General features: G+C 57.3%; 1 protein-coding gene across 1 annotated transcript; it reads left to right on the forward strand.

Annotated features, from left to right (window-relative positions):
- The first annotated feature begins 1,344 nt into the window (after positions 1–1,344).
- On the forward strand, positions 1,345–20,207 carry WDR45B (WD repeat domain 45B). Its single transcript, XM_004592830.2, has 10 exons — positions 1,345–1,544; positions 7,710–7,784; positions 10,220–10,321; positions 13,787–13,874; positions 14,546–14,640; positions 16,479–16,669; positions 18,370–18,455; positions 19,334–19,435; positions 19,693–19,814; positions 19,919–20,207. Exons 1-10 carry the CDS (start codon positions 1,349–1,351, stop codon positions 20,023–20,025), a joined length of 1,164 nt encoding a protein of 387 aa, XP_004592887.2. The 5' UTR covers positions 1,345–1,348; the 3' UTR covers positions 20,026–20,207.
- The last annotated feature ends 834 nt before the right edge of the window (positions 20,208–21,041 follow it).

Consider the following 21,041-nt stretch of genomic DNA (forward strand, 5'->3'; position numbering starts at 1 on the left):
AATAAACTCTAGTGACATCCGCCAAGCAAGACCCTCCACTTCGGCCTGGTGCAATAGTGCAGCAGCTAAAGTCCTCGCCTTGAACACGCAGGATCCCATATGGGTGCTGGTTCTAATCCCTGCAGCCCTACTTCCCATCCAGCTCCCTGCCTGTGGCCTGGGAAGGCAGTCGAGGACAGCCCAAACTTTGGGATCCTGCACCCACTGGTTCCTGGCTTCGGATCGGCACAGCTCCGGCTGTTGCAGCCGCTTGGGGAGTGAATCAGTGCATGGAAGATCTTCCTCTCTGTCTCTCTCCTCCTCTCTGTTTATCTGACTTTCTAATAAAATTAATCCGTCACCTAAACAAAAAAAAAAAAAGAGAGAGAGAGAGAGAAAGAAAAAACAGCAGCACAGACTGGCTCCCTTGTAGGTGGGAAGCCCAGAGGGCCCCTCGGCAGGTTAGGGTGAGCAGGCTTGTTCCTGGGTCTCATGCACATTCCAACCCCAAGCTCTCCCACTGATTGCCGATGTGTTAACAGTTGTTGGGCTGAAGGTGGATATTTGGGCCACAGACATGTTCAGGAGGCCCGGAGGGCGGTCACAGGAGGGCAGACCGTGGCTGGCTGAGCTCTGCACTGCCTCTGCCGCCCTCCTAGGGCACAAGCCCCATCTTTAGAGGCCTGGGAGCCACCTTCTCCCCTAGAGACGTGGCTGGTATGCAAACAACGCACAGCGGACCCGACCAGGTGTGGCTGGAGTCCGACGGGGTCCTGGTGCACCTGTGCCCGGCCACGCGGGAGTAAATCGAGTTCATTTTCTCTCTGTTTCAAAAGAAATAAAAAGTAAAATCATTAACAGACCGAGGGGCCAGCATGGTGCCACAGAAGGCCAAGTCTCTGCCTGAGACGCCGCATCCCACAAGCCCCAGCTTAGCGTGCAGCACTCTGGAGGAAGGGGGGTGAAGCCTTAAAGACCGGGAACAGGAAGGACGGAGGCCCGGGGTGCGGGAACAGGAAGGACGGAGGCTCTGGGTGCGGGAAGGACGGAGGCCCGGGGTGCGGGAACAGGAAGGATGGAGGCGCGGAGTGCTGTTTCCTCTGCCCTTCCTTAGGTTGGGCCCGAGTGACGCGAGGCTCCGCCCTCTGCGGGGCCACGCCCTCCAGCCCAATGACCCCGCCCCAAGCCCCGCCCCGCCAACTCACGACCACGCCCTCCAAGGACCCGCCCCTCCTCCCATAGCCACGCCTTCCGTGGAGCGTTCCTCCGCCCAATGGCCTCGCTCTCCACGGGTCCCGCCTCCTTAGGCTCCGCCCCTCGGCCAGGATGAGCTCGGAGCTCCTGCGCCGTCCGGCCTGCCTGCGGTTGGATGCGTCCGGCGCTCCGCAGGCTCCCTACGCCGACGCTCGCGCGCGCGCACGCAGCACTTCCGGCCGCGGCGGCCTGGGCGCCGTCCCCGGTGGCGGAGCGGGATGCGGCGCTGAGGGCAGAGGGCGCCATGAACCTGCTGCCGTGCAACCCGCACGGGAACGGGCTGCTGTACGCGGGCTTCAACCAGGACCACGGTGAGGGGCCGCCGGGCCCGCGGGATGCCGGGACCCCGGGACTCCAGCCCCTGGACCCGGGAGCGGCCTGCCCTGCTGTCCTCCGGGACCCCGACCCTGACCCCGACACCCCTGGACCTGGACCCCCCCAGGAACCCGACACCCTGACCCCGAGCCCCCGGGACCCCGACACTCCTGGACCCCCCCAGGAACCCGACACCCTGACCCCGAGCCCCCGGGACCCCGACCCCCCTGGACCTGGACCCCCTGGGACCCCGACCCCCGGGAACCGGACTCTGACTCCGACCCCCGGGAACCGGACTCTGACCCCGACACCCGGGGGCGCCGAGACCCCTGTGCCTGGACCCCCGAGACCCCGACCTCCCGGGACCCCGACCCCCGGGGACCCCGACACCCCTGGATCTGGACCCCCCGGGACCCCGGTCCCCCAGGACCCGACACCTCTGGACCTGGACCCACCCCCGGGAACCCGATACCCTGACCCTGAGCCCCCGGGACCCCGACCCCCAACCCCCCTGGACCTGGACCCTCCCCCCGGGAACTGACACCCCGACCCTGGGAGCAGCCCTGCTGTCCTCCGGGACCTGGACTCCGGGACCCCGACACCCTGACCCTGACACCCTGGGACCCTGACTTCCCGGGACCCTGACTTGGACCCCCGAGACCCCGACCCCCCGGGAACCCGACTTGGAGCTCTTGGGACCCCGTCCCCCCAACTCCCCTGGGCCTGGACCCCCCCGGAACCCGACACCCCGATCCTGGGAGCAGCCCTGCTGTCCTCTCGGACCTGGACCCTAGGACCCCGACCCTGACCCCCGGGACCCTGGGAGCGGCTCTGCCCAGCTGTCCCCTCGCCCTGCCATGCCGTAGGTCGGAGCGCAGGTCGGCGTTCCTCTGGCGGGGGTGGGGGTGGGGGGCGTGTGCGCTTGGCCCTTCCCGCGGGAGGCAAGTGGACGGGCCTGTCCCTGCGAGGGTTGAGGATGCCTTGGGGTGTGTACGAGGCCCAGCTGGGGCAGGGCAGGGCAGGCTGAGGCTGCTGCCCAGGTGGCTGGCACCTGGGGGAGTGAGCCAGCTCATTGAAGAGGTAGTGCTTGCTCTTTTTCCAGTCAGTCTTTCAAGGGCTGTTTCTCTGTAGTTTTAAATGACTGGAAGTGCTTGCTTGGCTCTCTAAAAGATGAGCTGTGCTGTGCTGTTGAGGCCTCCATTCCGGGGCAGCAGTGGGGCCACCAGACTTGGCCCCTGCGAGTGTCCCGCTGGCCAGGCATTCCTGGCACTGCCCGCTCCTTGAGGCGTGCACAGGGCTGGGGTTTCTTTACTGGGGAAAAAAGAGGTACAAGACAGGGTGATCTTGCCCGTCTTTCCTGTAAGAGCGTGTGTCCCAGGTGTTCACAGTGTTCATGTGTGAGAGTGTGTGTCCCAGGTGTTCACAGTGTTCATGTGAGAGCGTGTGTCCCAGGTGTTCACAGTGTTCATGTGAGAGCGTGTGTCCCAGGTGTTCACAGTATTCATGTGAGAGCGTGTGTCCCAGGTGTTCACAGTATTCATGTGAGAGCGTGTGTCCCAGGTGTTCACAGTGTTCATGTGAGAGAGCGTGTGTCCCAGGTGTTCACAGTGTTCATGTGAGAGCGTGTGTCCCAGGTGTTCACAGTGTTCATGTGAGAGCGTGTGTCCCAGGTGTTCACAGTGTTCATGTGAGAGCGTGTGTCCCAGGTGTTCACAGTATTCATGTGAGAGCGTGTGTCCCAGGTGTTCACAGTGTTCATGTGAGAGAGCGTGTGTCCCAGGTGTTCACAGTATTCATGTGAGAGCGTGTGTCCCAGGTGTTCAGTGTTCATGTGAGAGCGTGTGTCCCAGGTGTTCACAGTGTTCATGTGTGAGCGTGTGTCCCAGGTGTTCACAGTGTTCATGTGTGAGAGTGTGTGTCCCAGGTGTTCAGTGTTCATGTGAGAGCGTGTGTCCCAGGTGTTCACAGTGTTCATGTGTGAGAGCGTGTGTCCCAGGTGTTCACAGTGTTCATGTGAGAGCGTGTGTCCCAGGTGTTCAGTGTTCATGTGAGAGCGTGTGTCCCAGGTGTTCAGTGTTCATGTGAGAGAGCGTGTGTCCCAGGTGTTCACAGTGTTCATGTGAGAGCGTGTGTCCCAGGTGTTCAGTGTTCATGTGTGAGAGCGTGTGTCCCAGGTGTTCACAGTGTTCATGTGAGAGCGTGTGTCCCAGGTGTTCACAGTGTTCATGTGTGAGAGCGTGTGTCCCAGGTGTTCACAGTGTTCATGTGTGAGAGCGTGTGTCCCAGGTGTTCACAGTGTTCATGTGAGAGCGTGTGTCCCAGGTGTTCAGTGTTCATGTGAGAGAGCGTGTGTCCCAGGTGTTCACAGTGTTCATGTGTGAGAACGTGTGTCCCAGGTGTTCAGTGTTCATGTGAGAGCGTGTGTCCCAGGTGTTCACAGTGTTCATGTGAGAGAGCGTGTGTCCCAGGTGTTCACAGTGTTCATGTGTGAGAGCGTGTGTCCCAGGTGTTCACAGTGTTCATGAGAGAGCGTGTGTCCCAGGTGTTCAGTGTTCATGTGTGAGAGCGTGTGTCCCAGGTGTTCACAGTATTCATGTGAGAGCGTGTGTCCCAGGTGTTCACAGTGTTCATGTGAGAGCGTGTGTCCCAGGTGTTCACAGTGTTCATGTGAGAGCGTGTGTCCCAGGTGTTCACAGTGTTCATGTGAGAGCGTGTGTCCCAGGTGTTCAGTGTTCATGTGTGAGAGCGTGTGTCCCAGGTGTTCACAGTGTTCATGTGAGAGAGCGTGTGTCCCAGGTGTTCACAGTGTTCATGTGTGAGAGCGTGTGTCCCAGGTGTTCAGTGTTCATGTGTGAGAGCGTGTGTCCCAGGTGTTCACAGTGTTCATGTGAGAGCGTGTGTCCCAGGTGTTCACAGTGTTCATGTGTGAGCGTGTGTCCCAGGTGTTCAGTGTTCATGTGTGAGAGCGTGTGTCCCAGGTGTTCACAGTGTTCATGTGAGAGCGTGTGTCCCAGGTGTTCACAGTGTTCATGTGTGAGAGCGTGTGTCCCAGGTGTTCACAGTGTTCATGTGAGAGCGTGTGTCCCAGGTGTTCACAGTGTTCATGTGAGAGCGTGTGTCCCAGGTGTTCACAGTGTTCATGTGTGAGAGCGTGTGTCCCAGGTGTTCACAGTGTTCATGTGAGAGCGTGTGTCCCAGGTGTTCACAGTGTTCATGTGTGAGAGCGTGTGTCCCAGGTGTTCAGTGTTCATGTGTGAGAGCGTGAGTCCCAGGTGTTCAGTGTTCATGTGTGAGCCTGTGTCCCAGGTGTTCACAGTATTCATGTGAGAGCGTGTGTCCCAGGTGTTCACAGTGTTCATGTGAGAGAGCGTGTGTCCCAGGTGTTCACAGTGTTCATGTGAGAGCGTGTGTCCCAGGTGTTCACAGTGTTCATGTGTGAGAGCGTGTGTCCCAGGTGTTCACAGTGTTCATGTGAGAGTGTGTGTCCCAGGTGTTCAGTGTTCATGTGAGAGCGTGTGTCCCAGGTGTTCACAGTGTTCATGTGAGAGAGCGTGTGTCCCAGGTGTTCACAGTGTTCATGTGAGAGCGTGTGTCCCAGGTGTTCACAGTGTTCATGTGAGAGCGTGTGTCCTAGGTGTTCAGGCTCCTGAGCTTTCTGCCCTGAGCACAGCTCTGACACCCTGCTAAGAAACACAATATTCCTGTTGGTCCCCAAGCCTCCCCGCTAGGCTCCCGACCCGGAACGCGTGGGTTACCTGCTTGTGCTTCATTTTGGAGCCTCTTGTCCCCATGGTGGGTGTGCAGGGGCCGGCAGGTCCCTCACCAAGAGCTGCTGTTCAGAAGGAGAGAGGAACGAGACCTCTGTATGTGTGGGTCACTCCCCAGGTGGCCGAGGGAAGCCAGGAGCTCCTTCCAGGTGTCCCCCATGGATGCAGTGGCCCGAGGACTTGGGCCATCCTTGGCTGGCTTCCTAGGCCGCAGCAGGGAGCTGGATGGGAACAGCGTCCAGGTGATGAATTGCCCACTAGGCTGGAAGCTGCCTTTGTGAGCACGCTGGCCGCTTGTCCACGTGTCTGCTGGTCCGACCTGCCGTGGAGGACAGGCCAGTGCCTTTTCCAGACGCTCTCCATTTGAGCTGTCTAGGAGTGTCACGTGATCTGGTGGGCTGTGTGTGCAGGACCAGCTGGGCACCTCTGCACATGTCCACGCCTTGCACAGTCCTCTCGGGCTGTTTGCCTTCTTCCAGATGTGTAAGGGTTTATGTGTGCGCATCTGGGAATGTGAACGATTTGCTGAAAACAGATAAGACAGGTTCAGGCCTAAACCCGGGGAAGGATTTACCAGCTGAGAAGGGAAAGTTCGTCTCATGTATTCCAAGGAAAAGACCGGCTGTTCATCTGGAGCCCCTGATTACAGCAGCAAAGTGGGAGCTTGGCTGGCAACGGGCGTTTAAGAACCTGCCCAGTGTGGTTTCCAGCTCCTTGGAGGGGGGCGCCTGTTGCAGGTTCTAGAACCTCGGGCTCTGCAGTTTCGGTAAAGATACAGCTTTCTGGGCCCGGTGTGGTGGCCTAGCAGCTGAAGTCCTCACCTTGAACGCGCTGGGATCCCATATGGACCCCGGTTCTAATCCCAGCTGCTCCCCTTCCCATCCAGCTCCCTGCTTGTGGCCTGGGAAAGCAGTCGAGAACGGCCCAGAGCCTTGGGACCCTGCACCCACATGGGAGACCTGGAAGAGGCTCCTGGCTTCAGATTGGCTCAGCACCAGCAGTTGCGGTCACTTGGGGAGTGAATCATTGGAGGGAAGATCTTGCTCACTGTCTCTCCTCCTCTCTATAAATCTGACTTTATAATAAAAATAAATAATAATAAAAAAAAGCTCAGGAGTCTTTACTGAGTGGCCGGTGCCAACTGGTGCCAAGCGGCAGAGGGTCGTCCGGTTCCACTACACCTGGAAGGGGGAGCAGCCTAATCAGCCATATTCAGTCCAGGGGTGGTTCTTCTTCTTCTTCTTTTTTTAAGATTTATTTATTTTTATTGGAAAGTCAGATACAGAGGAAGATCTGTCCGATGATTCACTCCCCAAGTGACCGCAGTGACTGGAGCTGCACTGATCCGGAGCCGAGATCTCTCAGTCTCCCACGTGGGTGCAGGGTCCCAAGGCTTTCCCAGGCCACTAGCAGGGAGCTGGATGGGAAGTAGAGCAGCCGGGATTAGAACTGGGCCCATATGGGATCCTGACATGTGCAGGAGGAGAACTTAAGCTGCTAGGCCAGCGTGCCGGGCCATTCAGGAGTTGTTAATCAGTGAGTATCCAGTCAGCTGGAGTGGCAGGGGACCCCGTGTGAGCATCCAGTCAGGAACATCCCACCACAGAACCCAGTAAACCGGTCCTTCCTATTCTATTGACATAGAAAACAGTTTGGGGCCGTCAGCTTCCTGCCTGAGCTGTGAGAAGCAAGGTCTCCACACTTGACCTTAGCCAAAAGGCTGAGAAGCGGTAGAAGCAGGGTCTCATCTCCCCTTTAGGGACTTTGAAGAACCACAGGTTGTGGATACATCCCAGAAGTGTTTCACAAGACCTGGCCTTACTGTCACTGTATCCTGTTGTGGAGAGCTGGGGTGGGGCCCCTGTGCCTGGTGAGCCCAGACTTGTCCTGTGTGATGCCCCAGCGTGCCATGTGAAGGCCAGCTTGAGTCCTGCTTGGTCACTTGTGGTCCAGTTCCCTGCTAATGTGCTTGGAGAGATGGCAGGAGATGGCCCTTGGACTTGGACCTGCACCCACATGGGAGCTGACCAAGCTTTGTCCTGGCTGCTTTGGCCATTTGGAGGAAAGCAGCAGGTGGTCACATCCCTCTCGCTCTGTCCCCACGTCTCTCTCCCCCTCCCCCCTCCTCTGAGAGGCTGAGAGAGAAGTGCGTGAGTAGACAGCTGTGGTTTATTCCCCAAGTGCAGCTTGGGGTTCCCAAGCCCAGGGGTGTTCTGCTCCCCTCTGGACAAGCATGTGCTGAGCTGGCAGGCCCAGGATGGGATGCGGGGGGCACAGGGAGGGCTCGGTCCACGGAGCCAGCCGCGGCTCTGAGTGGAGTGCAGCGTGCTGTGGTTGGGGCAGCTCAGGCTGCAGTGCGCGCTGGCGATCAACGTCTCTGCCTTCCTGCTCTAGGGTGCTTTGCCTGTGGGATGGAAAACGGATTCCGCGTGTATAACACAGACCCGCTGAAGGAGAAGGAGAAGCAAGGTGAGCAGTGGGCCGTTCCTGGCTTCTTCCCTTTCCACTCGCAAATCACGAATTTAAGCTTTATAGAATTTATAAATGTTCCGTAGAAAAGTGGGGTCACGAGTCGTGATGGGGTGAGATGCTCCTGCCTGCAGAGCATCACGTTCTGCCTTGCAGGTGGGCCGCGGCTGGGGGACGCAGGCTGTCCTCCAGAAGTCCGCGGGCGTCCGGCATCTGGCGGCGTGCCTGTCCCTGGCAGGGGAAGGGGCGGCGGGCTCGTGGGGTGTCACTAGTGTCTACGCTGCTGGCCTTGCCTCAGGTGCAAGTGGAGAAAGCACGTGGCGGTTCAGTGTTGGCTGCAGAGTTCACAGCTCTGCATGGAGCACAGTGGTGACGGCACATGTCAGTTAGGCACAGAGATGCAAGTTTTCAGAAGCTGGAAGCAAGAGTTCTAGTGGCACATCAGATGGTCGTAGGGTTTTTTCCTATTTTTCAGAGAACAAGTGAAATTCCAGGGGTGGAATCTTTGTGTTGAGTCTTTAGCTTTGGGATTGTCTCGCTGCCTGGTCAGCAGGTAGACTCCCAGAGCCGGCGCAGCGTGTTCTACGTGGCTCTGGTTAGCACCTGGTAAAGTCATCGTAGAACTGCTGGTCGTGTCGGGTGAAGTTGCATCTGGAGTGTCCTGGGGCTGCACTAAGCAGGCCCTTTCCATATTCATTTATTTTATTTATGACCTTTTTTTAGCAAGTAATGTATCCTGTTAAGGGTTTTTTGGGGGAATTAGGGCAGCAGAACCTTTTTAAGTTTGCTCTGATGTGGGGTGTCCGCCATGAGGAGTGCTGTGTATCCCGGAGTCGCCTGCTGGGCTCCCTCACGGTGATTTATTCTGGAAAGACTGGGTCCGCATTGTGTAGACTGGAGTTCTGACTCGCTGCTGAAGGAGTTGCTGTGTGATTGGGCAAGTTCCCAGGAGCAGACATTGGGCAGTGTAGTAACAAGTGCTTCCTGCTGAAGTGCCTTCCCTACATTTGTAAGTTCTTATAAAGATGGACAAGAAGCATCTGAAACTGTCAAGTTCCAGAAAAGTAGACTCTGTCCTGCAGGGCTCCCTGGGCTGCTGCCCTGCTTCTCGCAGGCAGGCTTTTGGCGCTTAGTGTGGTGAGCCATGTGAGCCATTGTGTGTGTCCCCCTGTGGTGAGGCACCGCCCGCTCTCCATGTAGTGAGCCATTGTGCGTGTCCCCGTGTGGTGAGCCATTGCGCGTGTCCCTGCGTTTTGAGGCACTGCCCGCTCTCCGTGTGGTGAGCCATCGTGCGTGTCCCCGTGTGGTGAGCCATCGTGCGTGTCCCCGTGTGGTGAGCCATTGCGCGTGTCCCTGCGTTTTGAGGCACTGCCCGCTCTCCATGTAGTGAGCCATTGTGCGTGTCCCCGTGTGGTGAGCCATTGCGCGTGTCCCTGCGTTTTGAGGCACTGCCCGCTCTCCGTGTGGTGAGCCATTGTACGTGTCCCCGTGTGGTGAGCCATTGTGCGTGTCTCCGCGTGGCAAGGTACATACCTCCAAATATTCCTGTTGCATAGGGTGCCTTTGCTCTGTTACATGCCTTTTGGTGCACGAAGATTGTTAAGTTTGGGGTTCCTTTTGTCTGTTTTTAATGTCCTACCCAAGAAATCGTTGGTAGTCAGGAGCTTTGCCGTGTTTAGCACTGTGACTTACTTGCAGTTGGCTTTTGTGTATGGCATAGGGTACAAATGCAGCTCATTGTTTTGTGTGTGGCATATGGCTTTCCTGGCATTTGGAGCCTTTCAGATGTCAGTGGGAGAAACGTGTTTAAAATGATGAAAGAGCTTCTGGTATGCCTTCTGAGACTGGACAGAGTTTGCTATATTCTTTAAAAAAAAAAAAAGATTCATTTATTCCACTTGAAAGAGTTAGAGAGGAAGGTGGGGAGGGAGAGAGACGAAACAGAATCTTCCATCCATTAGTTCACTCCCCAAATGACCGTGACAGCCAGAGCTGAGCCCATCAGGGTCTCCCCTGTGGATGCAGGGTCCCAAGGCTTTGGGCCGTCCTCCACTGCCTTCCCAGGCCACAGGCAGGGAGCTGGATGGGAAGTGGAGCAGCCGGGACGCAGACCATGCGCACAAGGGAGGCCGGCGTCACAGGCAGAGGATTCATTTGGCTCCACCAGCATTTAGTTCTCTTGCTGCGTCTTCAGTGTAGACGGGGTCCTTGATGCGCTTTGCTAAGCTGGTGTCTCTGGGCCGTCTGCGTCCGCAGCGGAGCGCTGAGAGCAGGTGACAGTCCCAAGCCCCGCACGTCCCGTCTTTTCAGCCAGTCACCTCATTTCTGATGACTTGGATTGCTGACAGAAATGAAATGCTAAGTAGTCCATATTTTTACTTTCTATACTGTAAAATATGTCCCTTTTAAAATTGTGTTTTAAACTGTCTTTTCAGAATTCCTGGAAGGAGGAGTTGGTCATGTTGAAATGTTGTTTCGCTGCAACTATTTAGCTCTTGTTGGTGGCGGGAAGAAGCCGAAATACCCGCCCAACAAAGGTGAGTGGTCCTTCCTGCAGGCCCTGGCTCTGAGCTGCCGCACCCTCAGCTTGTCCTGGTCTGCGTGGGGCTCCCTGGTGGCCCTGGAAGAGAGCGAGTGGGCTCTGCATTCCCCTGGGCTGTCAGCATGGCTCCAGCGCCTTCAGAGGGGTGCTGCGGAGCCGGAGATTGGCGGCCACGGCCGTAGTGGTGTCCTGTATGCAGTGAAGTAACAGGAGACATCGTGGTGACCTCCTGGACCCAGCTTGTTGGGTGAGGAGCAGGTGTGTGTGCCGAGGGGCTGCAGAGACCATGAAGTAGCTGCTGGCTGAGGGTCGAGAAAGGCCCAGGTCAGGCGTGCTGCTTACAGCGACACGACTGAGAGCCACAGGGGCTGTGCTGTGGAAAGTTCTAGTCCTGAAGCAATGCACAGGGGCAGACCCGGAAGCTCTTGTAGGAGAAGGAGTTGAAGCAGCTTGTTAGAGGGGAGTGTGGGGGCGGTGGGGCAGGGGGCTTAGAGGCGTCCTGGGGAGTTCATGTGCTGGAAGCCTGAGCCCAAGTGCGTCGGGGGACACCACCCTGGGAAGGGAGTTACGTCGGGCTCTGGGGCACACACGGTGCTCGGGGTGCCACCCTTGTATCCTGTAGGCTGCCCCGTGGGCCCTCGCCGGACGCAGTCCTTCAACACTTCTCAGGTACTTTGCTACACGAACAGAAAGTGCTGAAAGGTCGCACCTCACGGGAAGAGGTACCAAAGTGGCGGGCAGGGCTGAGGCTGAGGGAGCCACAAGGAGTGTTGGCAGGAAACTGGACCGGGCTTTGATTTATTTGAGATTTATGTATTTTGGGCCCTGCGCAGTAGCCTAGTGACTGAAGTCCTCATCTTGTACACACCTGGATCCCATATGGGCGCCAGTTCTAATCCTAGGAGGCCCTGCTTCCCATCCAGCTCCCTGCTTGTGGGCTGGGAAAGCAGTTGAGGACGGCCCAAAGCCTTGGGACCCTGCAACTGTGTCGGAGACCTGGAAGAGTTCCTGGCTCCTGGCTTTGGATTGGCACAGTTCCGGCAGTTGAGATCGCTTGGAGAGTGAACCAGTGAATAGAAGATCTTCCTCTCTCCTTCTCTGTGTAAAATCTGACTTTCCATTAAAAATCTTTTTAAAAATTCTATGTATTTTCATTGGAAATACAGATTTACAGAGAGAAGGAGAGACAAAGGGCTGTCTGCTGGCTTGTTCCCCAGATGGCCGCCATGGCTGGAGCAGGTCTGAGCGAGGAGCTTCATCCAGGCCTCCCATGTGGGTGAGGCAGCCCAAGGATGTGGACTGCCCTCCACCGCAGGCAATGGCAGGAGCAGGAAGAGAGCAGATGGGACGTGAACCCGTGCCCCTGTGGGATGCCAGTGCTTGCAGTAGGCGTTAGCCAGTTGAGCCATCACGCTGGCTCCTGAACCAGCATTTGTGATCCATGGTGTGGGGGTCCCAGGCAGCAGCTCGCCCCCACTGCACAGTGTGACCTCACGCAGTGTGTCTAGCATTTACCAGTGACTCATCTAGGTCTGGTACTTAAAGTATGTGGAAGTGCTCATTACTGACTCAGCTTTTTTTTTTAAGATTTATTTTTATTGCAAAGTGAGATATACAGAGAGGAGGAGAAACAGAGAAAGATTTTCCGTCTGTTGATTCATTCCCCAAGTGGCCGCAACATCTGGAACTGAGCGAAACTGGAGCCAGGAGCCTCCTCCGGGTCTCCCACGCAGGTGAAGGGTCCCAAGCTTTGGGCCGTCCTCCACTGCTTTCCCAAACCACAAGCAGGGAGCTGGATGGGAAGTGGAGCTGTCGGGATTAGAACCGGCGCATGCAAGGCGAGGACTTTAGCCACTAGGCCATGACGCTGGGCCCAACTGACTTAGTTTTATTTACTACTGAAGGCAATTTTAAAATAGAACTTGGTCTGATTAGTGTTTTAAGATAAAAAATGTATCTTGGTAATATAAAATTACCAGAATTTTCTCTTAGTATTTTAACTACAAAGGAAGCTGCAGGATGTTGGTATAGAAATGATCAGTGTCTGTGGTTTGCGGAAAGTTGAGAGGGGCTTTGTGGTGCTCCTGTGGGTCCTGTGTCCTGCACTGGAGTTCCTGGGGGGCAGGGTGACCATCCCAAGGACAGGGACGCAGACGGGGCTCCAGGCCCAGCTCTGGCTGGTGTGGGCACATGGGCAGCAGTGCTAGACGCTGGAGAGAGAAGATACAAGCAAATCAGACGTAAGAACAGCACGCTGCCACAAGGCTGGAGGGAGCTGGTGTGGCATTCGGCTGCGGCGCCTTCAGCTGGGGCGTTGAGGGCCCAAGGAGACGGGGAAGCTCCGTTCTGTGTGGAACTCAACCTATCTTGCTGATGTTGGATGCACAAAACATCATGGACGTCCAGGGCTGGAGCCGTGGCTGAGCTCAGGTCCCTGGGCAAGGCACCTGGTCACCCTTCTGCTCTGGGCTGAGGCTGGGCTGTCAGGGTGCTCGTGTCTGAGTGTGGGGTCCACGTGAGCCTGGGCTGTCGGGGCGCTCGTGTCTGTGTGGGGTCCACGTGAGCCTGGGCTGTCGGGACACTCTGATGTCTACTCGTGAGGTCCGTGTGAGCCTGGGCTGTTTGACACGCATGTCTGTGTGTGGGGTCCATGTGAGCCTGGGCTCTGATGTCTACTCGTGGGGTCCGCGTGGAGTAGAGCTCCGGGTTGGGGTGGGCCTGTTGCCCTGCATGACGATCGTTGCTGTCTGGTGGGGGGGAAGACTGCCTGAGTGTGTTAGTTCTCACATACCTCCTGTTGCCTGGAGGGTGACCATTGGCAAGGGAGGGGCTGTGCTGTGCCCTTGGCCATTCCGAGCGTTGTGAGACCATGGCATCCTTGTTAGGTGATGTTCTCATGGAATGAGTACAAAACTGGCTGGTTTCGAATGGGTGTGGGTCTTAGTTGGCCCCTGCGATACAGTATCGCATCACCTTTAATTTGACGTTTCGGTCACTTGGTCCATTTGGACAGACCCCAAGGCACGGGGTAGTTATGCCTCGGGCCCTGTATGCAACCAGCCTTTTCTGCAGGTCACTGCATACGGAGGCACGCGTGCAGACACACACGCAGACACACGGTGGCTTTTTTCAGTAGGGACAGACAGGAAGCCTCTTGGTTTTCTGGAGCCTGGGCTCTGCTTCCTTGGAGACCCACTGTGAGTGCTGTAGGGTTGACCTGAGTGATTCTTGGCACAGCCCCACCAAATGATCATGCCAGAGGTCGCCCAGGTGCAGGGTTGGGGTGCCGTGGGAGGGACCCCGTCTCTCATCTGTCCAGGCAGCAGCTGTGATCCTGCACTGTGGGAGGGACCCCGTGTCTCACATGTCCAGGTGCAGGTTGGGGCGCCGTGGGAGGGACCCCGTGTCTCACATGTCCAGGCAGCAGCTGTGACCCTGCACTGTGATCTGTTTATTCCAGTGATGATCTGGGACGACCTGAAGAAGAAGACTGTGATTGAGATAGAATTTTCCACCGAAGTGAAGGCGGTCAAGTTGCGGCGGGATCGGTAGGTTGGGCAGCCGTTTGCAGAGATGACCACAGTGCAGAGTCCAGCGCGAGTTAGAGCAGGCTTCCGGCCTGTCAGCTGCCTGTCCTGCTGGCGTTGCGCCGGAGGGTCCTGACTCCTGACCTGGTCCCGCCAACCTTGGCTGTTGGGGCGGTTAGTGACCTCACCACCGGACGGGGAATCTCTGTGCCTTTCGAACAAAGTAAGTGAACATTCAAGACAGAAGGATGCTGCTGGCTGTCACTTCTGACCCAGAGGATGCAGAGGGGACTGGCCCCTAGCCTGGGCCTCCCTGGCAGGGGCAGCGCTGTGCCCACACCGCAGAGTGAAGGAGACTCGGGCTCCCTGAGGCTCCATTCTTTTGGATTTTAACTTGGTGTCATTTCTGTGCTGAGCTCGCAGTTCGCGTTGGTCAGCTGGGAGGAGCCAGCAGGCCCAGCAGGTCGGGGTCAGTGCAGCCCTTCGTCTCTGACCCCCAGGGACACCCTGAATCCCACCCTGTGTGGGCCGGGAGAGGGGCTGAGCTGAGGTTCTCCTGCCTGCGCAGCACCCTGAAGCTAAGACAGTTCTGGGGTCGGCCCTGGGCCGGGGAGCTCGCTGGGCTCCCTGGGCCTGCGTGACCCACGGGGACTGCTGGCAAGGGCTTCTCTCTGACCTGGCTTTCCTTGCAGCATCGTCGTGGTTCTGGACTCGATGATCAAGGTGTTCACGTTCACGCACAATCCCCATCAGCTGCATGTCTTTGAGACCTGCTACAACCCTAAAGGTGAGACGGGGCAGGCGACGGCAGGGGGTGCGGGGGGCCAGAGCTGAGCCGGTCGGACGCTCGGGGGGCACAGGCTCTCCTCTCTGCTGCAGCCTGGATCCTGGCTCCGAGGTTCCAGGTTGTTAGCTAGGCAAAAGTTGGACGTAAACCCAAGAACCCACAATTGTGTGTTGCTCTGAGGCCGTTTCCACTTGGGGACGGAGCTCGGGCCTTGGTGACGCCCCGCTTCTGGACTGGGGAATTGCTTTTTGCTGACTGTCGATGGTGTATCGGCCTTCTGTCTTTTGAAATGTTAGGTTCCCCCCTCGCTTGGGGAGGTCTGTGTAGAGCAGAGGGACATCCTGTGACGGGCTGGCAACGAGAAGGCATGGAACAGTCCGTCACCTCAGGTAGCCAAGCAGTCCCCTCCCCCAGGCCTCTCAGTTGGCCTTTCTCGCTCATGAGACGTCTTTTCTTTTCTTTTTTTTTAAGGATTATTTATTTCCATTACAAAGTCAGATATACAGAGAGGAGAGACAGAGAGGAAGATCTTCCGTCCGATGATTCACTCCCCAAGTGAGCGCAACGGCTGATGCTGTGCTGATCCGGAGCCAGGAGCCAGGAGCTTCTTTCCAGGTCTCCCACACGGGTGCAGGGTCCCAAAGCATTGGGCCATCCTCGACTGCTTTCCCAGGCCACAAGCAGGGAGCTGGATGGGAAGTGGAGCTACCGGGATTAGAGCCGGCGCCCACATGGGATCCCGGTGTGTTCAAGCGAGGACTTCAGCCGCTAGGCCACGCCGCCGGGCCTGTGAGACGTCTGTTCTTAGATGTGTGTAACTGCCCACACCGTTCATGGGGAAGGGTTGTGCTCATTTTGAATGCTGTGTGATGCTCTGTCATTGGGCTGGCCGCAGTTGTCCATCTGCCACTTTCCTGGCTACTGTGAATAAACCTGGATTTTCACCAGCTGGGGCTGAGTGGGGCTGGTTGGCTCTGCCCCGCAGGGACACGTGTGACAGGCAGGTGCGCTGCTGGGCAGTGCTGTGGCGTGGGAGTGGCTGGCCGGAGTGTGGGTGTGGCGTCCTTCCCGGGTGCCTGGGCTGTTCCCCAGGCCTCGCCGGGAGCAGTCTGCGCGTGCGCCTCACGTTGCCGACAGAGTCCCACCACGACAGGCACATTTCTGCGTGTTTCAGCTGTGACATTTGCATATCGGAGGTGCCTTTATGTTATAATAGAGTGAGACCTCTTCTCTGTGGTCCATTTTAAGTTTGTTTTTGTAGCCGATGTTTGTCAAAGACCCAGGATTGCGGTTTGGTTTGGATTTCTTGAAGGCTCTGACCTACTGAGTAGCATTGGGGAGCTCCCCTGGGCACCAGGGACGCTGGATGGCGGCTGTCTGAGCCGTGCCCTGCAGCTCCGGGCTCAGCTCGTTCACTCTCCTGCCCCTCCTGTTCAGGACCTATGTCTGTGTTCACCCTTCACGGTGTCATCTGTTTGGAAAGGCTGGGTGTCATTGGGCAGTGTGGGTCTCCCAGGCCTGCCTGGCAGGCATTTTGGCCGCCACACAGCGCTAATCTCAAGTGTAGGCCTCGTGCTCTGTATAATGTGTACTTTGGATTTCTCTTGCTGTTTGTATTTCTGTGCTGCTGCTAAGGGTGCAGGTGTTGCCGTGCGTTCTCCAGTTCACACGGCGGTTGCTGAGACATCCGCAGATGATGCCCGGGAAGCGCGGCCTGTGGGCTCTGTGCCTTAGGTTGGTCTGCAGCCTGATGCCACTGAGGAAGGCTCAGGATGGCTGAGGCTGCTGGGCGTGAGGGAGAAGTTTGGCATCAGCTCTTGTTCTCTGTCTCCGGCTAGGCCTCTGTGTCCTGTGCCCCAATAGCAACAACTCGCTCCTGGCCTTCCCGGGGACACACACGGGTCACGTCCAGCTGGTGGACCTGGCCAGCACCGAGAAGCCGCCTGTGGACATCCCCGCGCACGAGGGCACCCTCAGCTGCATCGCCCTCAACCTGCAGGGCACGAGGATCGCCACCGCCTCGGAGAAGGTGAGAGTGGCCTCGCCTGCTGAGGCCTGGGCGCAGAGGGGCTGCCAAGCCACCAGCCTTCATTGAGTTGTGTGCGAACAGATGTTGTCAAATTTCATGCAGGTAAATCACTGTAAAGTTAGAACAGGACTTCAGGGGTGATGTGTGTGACGTGCAGTGCACATCCGTTAGGCAGCAGGCGTCAGCTTGGCTCACGGGTCACTGTGGACACTTCAGAACCACTGGATTTCTGCACTTGTAGCTCTGTCGCTGGCGTGTGACAGCTCAGAATTCTTTCTGGCCTGTATACATTTCCTCACTGCATTTTGGTCATATCGCCATCTAGTTTGCCTAACGTGAAATATTCTTAAACATGTTTTAAAGATTTATTTATTTTATTAGAAAGTCAGGTATACACAGAGGAGGAGAGACAGAGAGGAAGATCTTCTGTCCGATGATTCACTCCCCAAGTGAGCCGCAACGGCCAGTGCGTGCCAATCTGAAGCCGGGAACCTGGAACCTCTTCCGGGTCTCCCACGCGGGTGCAGGGTCCCAATGCTTTGGGCCGTCCTTGACTGCTTTCCCAGGCCACAGGCAGGGAGCTGGATGGGAAGTGGAGCTACCGGGACTAGAACCGGCGCCCATATGGGATCCCGGGGCGTTCAAGGCGAGGACTTTAGTCGCTAGGCTACGCCGCCGGGCCCTAACGTGAAATATTCTTAAACATGTTTTAAAGATTTATTTTTATTGGAAAGTCATATTTACAGAGAGGAGAGACAGAGAGATCTTTTGTCCGCCAGTTCCTTCCCAAGTGGTCTCAACAGAGCTGAGCCCATCTGAAGCCAGGAGCCTCTTCCAGGTCTTCCACGTGGTGCAGGGTCCCAAGGCTCTGGGCCGTCCTCCACTGCTTTCCCAGGCCACAAGCAGGGAGCTGGATGGGAAGTGGAGCAGCTGGAACACAAACTGGCACCCATATGGGATCCTGGCGTGTGCAAGATGAGGACTTTAGCCACTAGACTACTGCACCGGGCCCTGATTTTTTTTTTTTCTTAAAACCAAAAGCAGAATCTGACTTGTAAGTGTACAGTTATCAGTTCCCCACTGAAATCCAAGCAGTGCCTCCCAGCTTGGCCAGTGTAAATCGGATCACACTGAGTCTTAGACTGGTTTGTATGGATGGGCTCCAGCCTCTGTATGAACAGGCAAGCACTGGCCATCCATTAGAAACAGTGCTGGACGGCCGTGGCAGCTGTGCCTCCGTCTCAGTCCCTCGGGGCCCAGGGCTCAGCCGAGTGCCATTCGTCTGTTTAGGAGGTGACTGGCATTCTCCACTCCCTCGGAGCAGGCTTCCAGGAGCCGGTGTCACCAGCTACGGGCCGAGAGCCCCTGGGCCGTCCCCTGTGGAGAGGTGCTACAGCCCCCGGCCTGCTTAAGAGGGACAGGTGCTGTCGGGTAGCTCTCTGCAAGCGCTGTCCATATCCGCCTTCTCTGGAAAGTTCTTCCGAGGCCCTGGAGATGTTGACTCTGGCTGGTGCACATGGCTGACGTGGCTGGCCCGGGGTCGTCTCACTGTCGGGCGGTGGCTCTGTGGTGGCCCAGGCCGCCCTGACAGGGTGTGCCCAGGAAGGACTCATCTGCTCGGGGAGCAGCGACGGGGCTCACATGATGTATTGAAGACATCTCAGCAACGTTGGTAATGAAGCTCTTGGCTGTTCTCCCAGGGGACCCTTATCAGAATATTTGACACTTCATCGGGGCAGCTGGTCCAGGAGCTGCGGAGAGGGTCCCAGGCAGCCAACATTTACTGGTAAGGATGCGGGTAGGGGCACGGGGGACAGCACGCTGCCTCACTGCTGGTCTGTACACATGCGTGAGGAAGAACTGCAATGGCCGACGTGATGTCCGTTGCCACTGGCCGGTTTTACTCCGTCCCTCCCTTCCACTCGGCCACTGTGTGCTTGTTGGGGTTTGGTTTTTTGTTTTTAGATTTATTTTTATTGGAAAGGCAGATACACAGAGAGGAGGAGAGACAGAAAAATCTTCTATCTGCTGGTTCACTCCTCAAGTGGCTGTAATGGCCAGAGCTGAGCTGATCCAAAACCAGGAGCCAGGAGCTTCTTCCAGGTCTCCCATGTGGGTGCAGGGTTCCAAGGCTTTGGGCTGTCCTCCACTGCTTTCCCAGACTACTAGTAGGGAGCTGGAAGGGAAATGGAGCAGCCGGGATGCGTAGTGGCAGCCATATGGGATCCTGGCACATGCAAGGTGAGGACTTCAGCCACTAGGTTGCCGCACCGGGCCCTCTGCATGGTGTCTTTCAACTTGAGACCAGTTGGCGCGTCTGCAATCTGTGGCCTGTTAGTCGAGAGTGGCTGCCCTGCACAGTGTGTGTGTGCTGTCCTCTGGGGCTGCCTGGGCAGGACCTCTCACTGCCGCTGTGGCTGTGTCCTATGCTGAGGGCTCGTGACAATTCACACAGGGCCAACCAAGCTTCTTGCGGCCGAGGGGGTCGCCTCGGGACGGCCAGCTCTGAGCTGCGTGTTGGGGGTGATGTGTGTGGGCCCCAGCCCAGAGCAGTGCCGGCACGCTGCGGTGTGCTGTGGCTCCGGCCCCCTGGCTCTGTGCAGGGTAAGGTTTGCGGCTTGCAGGGCCTGCCAGCACCCCACTTGCCCCCTGGTTTCCTCGCAGCATTAACTTCAATCAGGATGCCTCGCTCATCTGTGTGTCCAGTGACCACGGCACTGTACATGTGTTTGCAGCCGAAGATCCGAAGAGGAATAAGCAGTCGAGGTGGGTGTGCGGGAGGTGATGGGAGCCCAGAGCTGCAGGAGCTCGCTGCCCCATTTCATCTCTGTTGGGGTTTGATAACTGATGCACAGTGATGCCAACGCGGTGGTGCTTCCTGCCCCTGGTCAGCTCTGCAGGGGTGGGCAGGTGGAGAGACGCGAGCAGAGTGGATGCTTTCAGAAAACCGTTGAGGCAGGGCCGCCCTTGAGAGCGCCGGGTCTGGCTGAGCCACGAGTTACTCTTTCTTTCTGTGCTCACAGTTTGGCATCTGCCAGTTTCCTTCCAAAGTACTTCAGTTCCAAGTGGAGTTTCTCCAAGTTCCAGGTCCCCTCAGGCTCTCCGTGCATTTGTGCCTTTGGAACGGAGCCCAACGCAGTCATTGGTGAGTGCCCCTCCCTGGATGGCCCCCCGCCGCCTGGAGGCCGGTGCAGAAGGGTGGCCCTGAGGAGGCGGGTGGCCGTCTGACGCGGCGTCCTTGTGTCCCAGCGATCTGTGCAGACGGCAGCTACTACAAGTTCCTGTTCAACCCCAAAGGGGAGTGCGTCCGTGACGTGTACGCGCAGTTCCTCGAGATGACCGATGACAAGCTGTGACCGGCCACCAGCCGGTGGTCCGTGCCTGCCTCCCCACGGGCTCCCGGGGCTAGTGCCAACGCCCTGTGGGCCTCGTCGGGCGGGGCTGGAGGGACCACCCGGGCCCTTGCCCTCGAAGCCGTCTGCTTTTCTCCGCAGGGACAGCCCGGGCCGTCCGTGGCTGCTCCCTGTAACGCAGCTGTGAGCTGCGCAGCTCAGGCTCGGGCAGAGCAGCCGGAAGGCTTGTCTGCAGCAGAACCCGCTCTTTGCCGAGTAAGCGGGGCATGTGGGCCACCACCAGCTCACGTGACTCGGAGCAGTCAAGGGAGAGCTCACGCAGCTTGCCCCGGAAGGAGGCCCGACAGATGGCCCCCGGGCGAGGTCTTGGCCGCCCCCCGGGTTGTCCCCGTCTGGGGGCTGGTAGAACCCGGTGACCTCCAGTCTCCTCACCCCAGCCGAGCGCCTTTGTGTCACACAGCTGCCAGTCCTGGGCTGTGGGGCACAGCGGCTGGGCCTCCTGTCCCTGAGTGAACTCTGAGTGTGGGGACAGGAGCACCCCAGCAGGTGGGCCGGCTGCCATCCACGCCCGCGTCGTCCCCCAGGAGAAGTTACCCTGATGCTCTGGGGATGAATGGCACATGCCTTTTTAAAACACTTGGTAACTAAAGTAGGTTATGGGCTCCACATCGTCAATATTATTTGACGTATATATATTTAATTTTCTTAAATTCCCCTTTAAAGCAGCTTAATTTTACGGTTTGATCCCAGGTTGCAAACATTTAAAGTCTGTGCAGCCCCTTGACTGTCTTGTAATCCTCTAACTGTTGTGGATTTTGATGTAAAGTATGCATGCTGCTTTTATGTGTATTTAATCATGACATTTAATTTTGCACACTTATTTGTACTGTTTCTTTCAATAAAAGTGACTAATTTTGTTGTCCGTGGTACGTGCATCATGGACCCGGAAGTCCTTGTCTCATGGTAGGCTTGGGGAGCGCCCTGTCCCGTGCCTGTCCGCCAGGGCTGGCCTGCGAAGG

This window comes from Ochotona princeps, chromosome 17, assembly GCF_030435755.1.
Source record: "Ochotona princeps isolate mOchPri1 chromosome 17, mOchPri1.hap1, whole genome shotgun sequence".
In the NCBI taxonomy this organism is placed as follows: domain Eukaryota; kingdom Metazoa; phylum Chordata; class Mammalia; order Lagomorpha; family Ochotonidae; genus Ochotona; species Ochotona princeps.

Coding starts and splice junctions, on each gene's coding strand:
- WDR45B (XM_004592830.2), top strand. CDS start 1,349: ATGCGTCCGGCGCTCCGCAGGCTCCCTACGCCGACGCTCGCGCGCGCG. Junction 13,875..14,545: donor GTCAAGTTGCGGCGGGATCG/GTAGGTTGGGCA, acceptor CTTTCCTTGCAG/CATCGTCGTGGTTCTGGACT. Junction 16,670..18,369: donor TCGCCACCGCCTCGGAGAAG/GTGAGAGTGGCC, acceptor CTGTTCTCCCAG/GGGACCCTTATCAGAATATT.